At 39.8% G+C, this 11,006-nt stretch overlaps 1 protein-coding gene across 4 annotated transcripts in view; it reads left to right on the top strand.

Moving 5' to 3' along the window:
• Positions 1-5,647: 5,647 nt before the first annotated feature.
• The window catches only part of LOC137125803 (uncharacterized), a 38,902-nt gene continuing 33,543 nt past the window's right edge, over positions 5,648-11,006 (top strand). For 3 of the 4 annotated variants that reach the window (XM_067501874.1, XM_067501882.1, XM_067501864.1), the window contains exon 1: positions 5,653-5,895. In XM_067501874.1, the coding sequence (XP_067357975.1) occupies positions 5,869-5,895 (27 nt within the window). In that variant the 5' untranslated portion in view covers positions 5,653-5,868. Of the gene's footprint in view, positions 5,896-11,006 lie in introns of all 4 variants that reach the window. The other variant, XR_010914212.1, reaches the window with a different exon arrangement.

The raw sequence follows: 11,006 nt of genomic DNA, 5'->3' as shown, positions 1-11,006 counted from the left end.
CCTACTGGTCATGTTATTGTGAAAGTGTTGCTCAGACAGCTGTTGGTGTTAGGCCTCCGCCCTTACTATGCACAGAGAGCTCTCACACGCCATATTGATTGGCGTCTATATTCCTCTCTCTGCCTCTGCAGACGGCGCCTGTAAAGTAATATACTCAGCCAGACTCCAGACTCCTCTTTATAATCTCAGGTGACTTAAATCACGAGCCTCTCTCTAAGACCCTCCCAACCTTCACACAGTATTTGGATTGTCACACCAGGGGGAGGAGACACGGGACCTGATGTACTCACATGTTAAAGAGGCCTACAGCTCTTCTGACCCCGGCCAGGTCTGACCACAACCTGATCCACGTCCTACCTGTGAACAAGCCCCTGGTTGAAAGGCAGCCCCTTAGGAGGGCTGGTTCTGTTCTTGGTGAGAAGCTGGACCCTCTACATGTTATGGCTGAGAGGAGAATGTTGCACAAACTCCTCTCAATCCTGGACAATCCCTCCCACTCCTTTCTCCCAATGGCCATTAAACTGTTCAACTCATCCCCAAATGGACAGTGTGGAAAATATGATTCAAACATGCATGAATACTTTTATGTTTATTTGTATTAATAACTTAGTGTCATATGTAACATGTTATAGCTTTAGAGAAGTGCACAGAACACAGCATGACTGGAGTGTTGTGCAGGCAGCTGTGGAGCTGAAAGGAGCGAGTGTGTATGTGTGAAACATAGGGTGAAAAATGTATGTGAGTTGTTTTGCAGATGGCAGAGCAGAGTGCGGCTAAACGGCGGGAACCAGCCTCAATGTATATATCTCCAAATAAGTAGGAAAACGTTGAAGGACACACTCCCAGAAGAAGCTGTAGCGGCAGTAAAACAGACTGACTATATATCGGGTCGAGGGAGAGTCAGTCAATCAGACTTCGTGCCGTGACACTCTTTGTGTTATAGGGAACTCTGACCCCTCTGATTATATTTTCACATGTGCTTCTATTTATTTCTTATTGATTTTTATGTTGGTGGTGATTTTAGTAACACAGACAGTTTTCTGTTGTTTAACAGATGGAGGAAAATCCAGCTCCTTCTCTAATAGGACTCTAATCCTTAACAAATAATTTGGTACTTTTTACAACAGGATTTTACAAACTTCTCAATTTCACCTCTTGTTCAACCAGTATCTGATGGGCAATGTTGTTGTGATGTTGCTAGGGTTTGTTCAAAGTAATTTAGAAATTGTTTCCAACATTAAATGTAATGTTTGCCTGTGTGTGTAATGTAATTGTTTATGTAATGTGTGCTTGTGATGTGTCTATGTACTGATCATGTTATTAGTGACACCATATAGCTTTGATAGTTTGCCTTTGATAGTTTGCCTTTGATCGTTGCCTTTGTAGTTTACCTTTAACCTTGTTGACCAGTGGTCAAAAAATATGCAACGCTATATTATCATTATGTGATGAATTGCATTTCATATTGTTCTATACTTATAAGGAGTTGTTTGTCTGCTTTGACCCCGCCGGGCTCTCCTTGATCAAGTAAAACTGCAAAGTTGACTCTTGTGTGTTATTTCACTTCTGTTTAACTGTGTCTCCAGGTGTAATCAACCCAACAGATATCCATTGTAATACTCATTTGCTGAAAAGCATAACAACAAAAGTTTAAATAAAACTATTCTACTTGAAGGTTTTTCCGACATACACAAATATTTATAAAAACAAAAACGTACAATTTCCCTCCAAATCTAACGAATAACAGAAGAATACTTCTTGTTACACGTTCCAAACTGTAAATATATAATAAATTTACACTTTAAAAACAAGTCATGTTAATGAAGGTCATATACCTGGTTCCATGACAGAATCACAACGGTCTTAAGCGCGAGCACTTTTGTTTCTCATTGATCTAAGATCAGGTTATATACTCTTCTTCTAACAATAACATTTTTAACATTGGGGTTTTTCCAAACTGTGACCTACAGTGACCTAGTGTTGATGGCCAAAATGGTAGAAGTCAGGCTCTCTCACACACACAAACACACACACACACACTGCGTCCTGTCTGTCAGGAAGCTGATAATCCAAATACAGAGAGACTCTGGCACAGCCTGGGGAGTTTTCTGTGGATGAATTCTGGCACAAAATTTTTGCTGAGCTGAACCAAAGTCAAACAAATAGGATCCTGGCAGAAGTTTTGTAAGGGAACAATTTCTTCCCAAATTGCAGCGGGTTGAAAGAATAGACTTGGCATAGTTCCCAGCTCAGGCGATTCTTACAGAACTTAATTGGACCTGACTTGACTTCAAGGACAAGTTTAGTCTACAAAGGAACAGTGGAGGTGTGGCAGCTTTCATATCACAGTATTGTGTGTGAAGAATTTATCAACAAGTGGGACCCTATCCTGTGTTTACATTCAGTGCATTTACATGGACCTAAGCAACCGGGTTACAGAAAGCGGATTTCTGAAGTAGGTTTCTTGTAAAGAAATCTGCATTTTGTGACAGAAATCTACCTGGGGGAACCAAGCTTCCCTAATCCATTACCCTGATTTCCGAAACCAGCTTTAGAAATCAGCTTTGATGAAAAAGCAGATTGTAACCGGATGTATATGGGTAACCAGGTTTTAGCTCCCCAATCCTCCTTAGCAACCAGGTGAGGATGAAGACATGCATACAGTAGGTGCAATAGCTGGTGGAATAAGTTAGTGCATAGATAAGGATAAAGGGTCAGGACGGCACATTACAGTTGTTGATGACATGTTGTCTGGCCTTCTTTCTGGGTTTTTACACCTACTTAGTTTCTAATAATTCTGATGGTGTTGTGGGGTGGGGGTTTCAGACATGGTTTTTATCAAAGGGGGCGTTGAGAGGTGGGCATTGGTGTACTAAATATGGTTGTGTAATGAAAAGCAGGAAATTCTCTTCCACGTGTGAACAAAATGTATTTTCCTCACTATACCCTGAAGACCAGGTATTGAGCAACAGTGTATGACTGGTCTAAAGACAGGTCTAAAGACCTGGCAAGATTTGTGTTTTTCAATCAGAGGAGTGGCCATGTGCCAGATTGATAATGGTTGCCAGCAAAAGGAATTTTTCAACCAATTACAAAACAACATGAAAGAGGGGGTATACAGTCCTGAATTTGACTGATAATTTAAAGACTATTAAAACAAGTAAAGTTGTGGAGAATGTTGCGCTGTTCAAATAGAGGAGAAGGACTACGACTTTATTCCCATAACGAGAGTTTATTGGTTTTAGTTCATCCCTGGTTAGAAGTAATCTAATAAAATAATATAAGCAAATGTGGAAATATATTCACGCTCCGGGTCAGAGTTCCCCTAGCCAATAACACAAAGAGTGTCAGGGCACAAAGTCTGGCATCTGTCTCTGCCTCGACCAAACCCTGGCCCAAACAGTCTGTTAGCTGCAGCAGTGCCTTCCAGATGTGGTTCTTCTGGAAGTTTCTTACTTATTTGGCCTGATGCACCCATTACAGCTTGTTCCTGTTTTCAACTTCTCCCTGCTTTAGTATCTGCAAGTCAACCTCCCCCAACTGGTACAATATGCTTCACCCCCACACACACCTGCTTATCAGATTCAGTTGCCTGCTGCACAATACTTCAATTCATGCTCTGTTGCAGCAAGGCACTTTATGACACTTACTTCTTATTATGAATACAACAGCATTTCAATACATATCTATTAGCATAATATTTTCCACAAGAAGAAATTCAGGACCAGCCTGAGCTTTGACGCCACAATATTCACTGGTGTTTGCAGTGGGCTTCTTTCCACTGCAGCCACTTTTCCACTTGAAAAGAACAAGACTTTCTCAAAATCAAAGATGTTCAACCAGCCTTTCTGTCCCTGTAGCCTGAACCAGGTGGGTGTGTTCTTTTGCTGAGGTGGAGGCCTGTTTATGGACCTGAGCGTACAGACCAGACTGAGACCTGGGCTGTGTCCTTTCATTTTAACATACCTTCACATTTATGTTTTGAATGCTTTGGTTTGTTTAACACATAAACCTAACATAATAACTAACATAAACTATCAAAAAGCACAACATGGTCTCTTTATATGACCTACTTTTATCACTATTAATAAGAACACTTTTCTGCACAGGAAAGAGGTCAGCTTTTGCTTACACATTCAATGTCTAGAGAAACAAAGTGGTTCTGTTCAGAGTGAGTTCATTAGCAAAAGTCCAAAAATTGTTTGTCCATCCAATTTATTCAACATAAAAGACAGCAGCTTAATAAGTGAGAACCCTCCTTCTTCACCACCCTTATCTTCTACTGTCAGGTCAACAGTCAGCTCTGCCCTAGGGACCTTTACCATATCCTTTAAAAGTTTGGGGGAGCCACAGAGAGAGAAAGTGGATTCAAATTATCTTTAATATACACTGTTTCCCAGCAGAGAAGAGTTAGAAGCACTGCCTGATTTTTATCAGTATTGTTTTTTCAGGTGCAACCAAAGAAGTCAAAACCAAAGAGAGCTGAGGTTTTCATCAGAAGCTTGATTTGTTGTACAAAAAATGTACAACAATGTATAAATGTAAAAAAATTCATTTAGACTAATACACTGTGTGTCCAGCAGAGGGTTTGCATCTTCCACTTCGTTCTTTAAAAGCCAGATCTATGAAATTTATGCATGTAACAGGAAACAGTGATTACAACAGAGATTGGAATTGGAATTTGGCAGTTTCAGTCAGTCAATCAGAAAATCTCTTTGATATGTGTATGAAATACATGTAAGCAAATTCTGTCTGTATGGAAAGTGAGGAGATGTGTCTGTGTGTGTCAGGCATTATACTGTGGAAGCAACTGCAATTCCCAAGGTCAATCTCGTTTGCGTCTCCTTAACCCAAGTGCTTCTCTGGTAAGAGTTGGAGAATACGTCTTTGTTATATAATAACTGCGAAAACACTCAGTCTTTTAGACTCTTCTTTTTCACCTCTGGTTAATATCACTCAGACAAGCACTCCCTTCCTGAATTTTTAAAAATACTTCTAAAATTCTGTTAGTGGATAGAGGGAGGAACCACATATTCAGTCTTGGTTCTCGGCATTGTTACCCTTTTTGCCCCTTTTTGTTGAGGTTTATAGTTTTTACCTATTCTTCTGTATGAGGTTGTAATTTTCAGAGAAGTCTCAGCAGTTGCAGTCAACAGTACAGTCTTCAGAAGAGTTGTTCTCTAATTCTCAGCCTTGACCTAAAAAAAAAAAAAAAAAAAAACTACTAAGAAAAACCTCTCTAAGAAGTCCTCTCACCTCTCACCATCCTGTCGACCCTGTTTTGTTACTTCCACCCACTCGTGTCGTTTTGTACATTTAATGCGTCATTGATATGCTTATACATTTGTGCTGCATTTAAGTTTCCACTCGCATGGTTAGAATTTTCTGCGTCTCACCCTGCAGATTCCACAGAAAGTGGTTTATGCTTTGTTTATTAAAGCGGACATTCTGCTTTTCATTGCGGTCTTCAATGTTTGCGTAAGCGAGCTTTGCACTTCCAGTATGGTTTGTTAGGGAAAACCGCCGCTGTGATGTGTTTTTTCCAGTAACTTCAAAGAGTTTCAGAAGTTAAGGAAACATTCAAAGTTCTTTTTTGGCGCCATGCTTTTGAGCAATCAGTACCGTGGATCTGATAGGAAGGAGGAGTCACTTCTTTCAGCGGCTATATTCCGCCACAGCTGATCAGCGTTGCTGTTGATCTTCAGGAACGTCGGAGCTCAACAGAGACAAATAAATACTTTAATCTCTGTTCGAGCCCGACGTGGAGGCGGGTTTCCCTCCTGTAGCCACGGTGGCTGAGCTGATATGTAACTCTGCGACTTGGTTTTCATTTCTCGTCTGTTCTCTCGGCGGCAGCGGCGTGTGACCATGGAGTTCAGCCCTCTCGGCTGCCAGGTGGGTGATAAAACGAAAGGGGCTGTGGCGCACCACGCCAGGGCTGCAGCGGCACCGAAAACACACGTCGTTTTATGTGAGACGTCACAAAATTGGCTTTAGACTGGAAATCTGTTGATTAGTTTCTGCGTCAAGCTCGTTTTACTGTTTCGGAAAATGATCCTAGTTTTATATTTGGCGTCAATCATCTGGCATATGTGGGCAACTTTCCCGCCGAGGGTTCACTAAAATCAAGAGTGAGGTTTGAGAGCCCCGACATTGTAGTTATTCTTTTTTTATTAGTTTTAAATATATTATTGATTGTATTGAATGTAGTAATTAGTTTTGATTTTATATATTGAATAGATTGGAAACAATTGTGTCAGGCAAATAAGATTTATGAATGACTGGAAATGTTAAAATATGAAGGCTTAGATACTTTTGAAAGTAATGGTGTCAATTCTTTGATTGTTGAGTGAAATTAAACAAAAAATCACTCTTGAGGAGCTGTGGTGTAGCACAGAAAACACCCTCAGATTTCCTGTCTAGGTTGTATTGACCTTTTTTTTTTTTTTTTTTTGTCAATATACCTAACTTCATTTATGAAGTCTTACTGCTTACTTCCTTGATCATTTCAAAAGAGTTTTTGATTGGTATTGAGAAGAAAACTTCAGACCGAAGAGTTCCCGTTTGGTTTTTTAGCTTTTTGTTCTAAGCGATTAAACAGCCAATTTTCTGTTATTTAACAATGTAACAAGGTTGTAGGCAGGGTTGGCAAGTGGGATGGTGTTTGAAATGTTAACATTAAAAACTCACAAGACATAAATCCATGGACAAATTCTTAGTTAATAATAACCTCATTTGAACTTTTGGTCAGGATGCTATCACTTATTATATCCAGATTGGTCCAGCTTTGAGCCAAAAGTTTTGAGCAGCTATCACCTTAAACTTATGCGGACAAAAAATGTAGCCCTTGCCATTTGAAAGGAAAATGCCTTTACATGTTTAGCATTTGCCACCACAGGGGGGCTCTTGTGTAGCGAGGGCACAGCCAGAAGGCACAGATACAGATAATCTCAAAATGCTCGGGAAGTGTTTTCTATATTTTTTTTTTTCGCCAATATGAGTTCTAGCAATAGGCAGAAGACCCAAGCCAGAGAAATGTAGGGAGTGCCTTGGCTGATGAGGTATCAGCCCGATAGTTCAGAACAAGAACATTTAGGGCTCTGAAAACAATGAATACAACTCAAAAGTCAATGAAATGAAAGGAGAGATCATTAACAGGGTGATGCCGCCTTATTTTTAAAACAAAGTCTGCCTATAGTCCAACAGAAGATTTAACTAACACAAAGTGCCTCGTACAAGTCGAAGTCCCTTTTCCCCACGTATTTTAAATATTCAGATAGTTCCCCTTTGTTTATCAGCTGAATGTGTCCCCCCTATTTTTCTTCTTTTGCTCCCCCTGCGCGGTCACTGCTGTAACACAAAAGAAAAAAGAAAAGTCAGAAAGTGATGTATTCTGTCAATAAAGGGTTAAAATCTGTGTGCAAGGCTTCCACATAAGTCAGAGGTGGAGGAAAATCTGGTTACTGAACTGCTGTATGTACAGTATACTCAAACCAGTAACCAGGTTTGTTAAGTGCATGCAAATGCTGTTTCCTGATTACGCGAGAAACCTGATTTTTCTAAGTGCTCTAGTTACCGAAGTGCATGTAAATGCAGACAGTTTAGCCTTTTGCACGTTGCTACATTTGTTGTTCTTTACATGGCTGTATTCGACACAAAAACACAGCCGGAAAAACACTCTAGGATGACCTTAATTCTTGTTACTGAAAAGTACTTGTCATGTTAACACATTTTTTTATAAATCACTTAACACATTAACATTAATGTATGGAACCGATAATTAAAATGATAGCTTTTAAGAATTTCCACACTGGTCATCAGTGTAAAGAAACAAGGATTTGAGTTTGTCAGTAGTGAAGCTGCTGCATTTTGGACTAACTGGAGATGTGTGATAGACTTTGTAGTAAACCATGAGAAAACAAAGTTTGTATGGACAAATAAATTAAATGACTTCTGCTGTTGTGTCAACACAGGGCAAATGTCTGTCCAGCCTAAGGCCAGGTTGACATTAGCATTTGCCCTGAGAGAGAAATGCACTACTCTCAATTGCCAAATGAGAGATGTGCAATGACACAATGGTGAAGGGCATTCAGAGTGTATCCTCAAACTATGCAGAGTTGTGTAGCAAAAGAAGTTGGTTCTTCTCCAGCTTTGCTGCTACATGACTTAATTTGGCAAAGTGATTTATTGATGTTCTGTATTATTGACCTGTCACATGCATGCAAGCTCTCTTTCCTGGTGGATTTCTTTATAACACGAATACCGCATTTGTGCTGTTGACCTCAGGATCATCCCTATGAAAGATGGCTTTGCAAAGTTGTAAAATCCTAACTGGGAGACTGATAAACTGCTGTAATCTATAATCCGTTTCTAATAAGCTTTAGTGAGTATAGTAATGTACTAGATAACACAATACTGTCTGAGTATCTAGTGGCCTGGTGCTATTTTCGGTACCTAACAATCCAAAACGACACCACCACAGTTCATATTCATATCAAAGTGTTGAAGACTTGTTATAAAGATATGCTATAATATTTTATTCTTTATATCCCAGACAGTTATCTAGTATGTTATTACAATCACTGTTCTGTTATAAGGTCTCGTTTTTATTAATTTTTCTTATTACATTCCATATTTAATGGATTGAGGTCTAGATTTGGCTGTTCTGCATGTTTTCCTCATCCTGTATTCTGGTTTTGCTTAAGTCCTCATTTGAAATTACAAAATTTGAAATTAAGATCAGAGGGTGTAAATACTGCTGTAATTCACCTGGTGCACACAATTGATTCCAAAGTTATGATCTCCTGCGTGTGAGGGATAGTAGTATTTACACCTATATCTAGGAAGTTAATTTACTGGTCAATCAGAATCCTGAACAAAAATTTACACTCCAGTCAATTTTGCAAAAAAGGTTATTGAAAAGATAATAAATTTGCGGTGGATAGAAGAAAATATCCAAATTACTGAATATTTCTCGGTTACAGTTTTTCATTATATTTAAATCCATTTTTAGGATCATGTGACAAGTATAAATATGATATGGGAGAGCCTGCACACAGTGTTTGATGCCTCGGTTCTGTAAGGAGTATACACCGATCAGGCATAACATTATGACCACCTGTGCAATTTAATACAATTCAATACACCATCTCTCTACCTTTTACAAAGTTATAATTTCTCAGTTTTTAAGTTGAAACTGTCAGGTGATAATTCAGTGTTTTTCTTATTGAGCTCAAAGTGGGTAGTGGAGTCGTACTAGAGTGCATTATAAGAAGAGGTGGTTCTAATGTTTTGGCCACCCTGAGGTTTCAACCTAAAAACTGATGGCTGTACAGTATGAAGAAAGAAATTAAAAAGACAAATTCAGCCAACAACTATCATTCCTCTTGGCTCTTCATAGGAATTACATTTAACTGAGGAAATATATACTTTTATTATAATTATTTATCAATATGGAGTATTACATTGTACACTCATTGAACAACCCATAACATTATGACCACTGAGAGGTGACGTGGAATAACACCGGCGCTCATTATAAAGGGACCTGGAAGTGGGTGGGATACATTAAGCAGCAAGTGAATATTTTGTCCCTTAACATAATATGTGTTGGAAGGGGAAAACATGGGCAGGCGACTTTGAAAAGATCTAAATTGTGCTGACTAGAAAACCTCGTCAGAGTAACTCAAAAACTGCAGCTCTTGTGGGATGTTGTCCTCTGCAGTACTCAGGACCTACCAAAAATGGTCCAAGAAATAAAACCACTACACCGATGGTTCGGTGATTTGGGGGTCGAAGGCTGTCCCATGTTGACCCATGTCCACTGACAAAAGCGTCTACAATGGACATACCGGCATTCGCAGTGGACCACAGAGCAATGGAGGGAGGTGGCCTGGTCTGATGAATCAGGATTTCTTTTACACAAAGTGGATGGCAGGGTGGATGTGTGTCACTTACTGGGAAAGAGATGGCACCAGGATGCACTATGGGAAGAAGGCAACCAGTGGAGGCAGTGTGATGCTTTGAACAATATTCTGGAGGGAAACCTTGCATTTTTCCATTTACGTGGCTGTTACGTTTACACGTACACTATATTGCCAATAGTATTCGCTCACCCATCCAAATAAATGATTTCAGGTGCACAAAGCAAGGTCCATAAAGACATGGATGAGTGAGTTTGGTGTGGAAGAACTTGACTGGCCTGCACAGAGTCCTGACCTCAACCCGATAGAACACCTCTGGGATAAATTAGAGCGAAGACTGCGAGCACTGTGTATTATGTATTTCATAAACACACTCCTAAACTTCATGGAAAGCCTTCCCAGAAGAGTTGAAGCTGTTATAGCTGCAAAGGGTGGGCGGACGTCATATTAAACCCTATGGATTAAGAATGGGATGTCACTAAAGTTCACATGGGTCTAAAGGCAGGTGAGCGAATAATTTTGGGAATATAGTGTACCAGCATTACATTGTTGCTGACAAAGTAAACCCCTCTGTGGAAACAATCTCTGATGTGGCCTCTTTTTATCAGGATAATGCACACTGCCACACTGGTCCCAGAATATTTTGAGGAACACAGTAACAAGTTCCATGTGTTGACTTGAAAAACCAGTCCCTTAGCAGAGGGCCTCATCTCTCAGCTTACAGGCCTTTGAGGATCTGCTACTTACATCTTGGTGCTAGATACTGCAGCATACCTTCAGAAGCCTACTAAAGGTCCATGCCTTTAATGAGTCTGCTGTTTTGGCAACAAAAGGGGGACTTACTCAACATTAGGTGTGTGGTCATAATGTTATGGTTGACCAGTATATGATATTAATACATTATACTGCTCTTCAGTACCAACTCCCATCTCCTTCTCCAACGGAGGCTGGTGCTACTAGAAAAGTTCAAGCCCAAAATTGTTTCCCAATACTATCACTACACAGGTCGTGTGTGGCATTTGACCAGGATTCTGATTCACCATTACTCCAGTTACAAGTGGGCATTTGTTTTGTTTTCAAGTT

This window comes from Channa argus, chromosome 1 (genome assembly GCF_033026475.1).
Source record: "Channa argus isolate prfri chromosome 1, Channa argus male v1.0, whole genome shotgun sequence".
Lineage (NCBI taxonomy): Eukaryota > Metazoa > Chordata > Actinopteri > Anabantiformes > Channidae > Channa > Channa argus.
The sequence above is the reverse complement of the archived record's forward strand: the minus strand, read 5'-3'. Positions and strand labels throughout refer to the sequence as shown.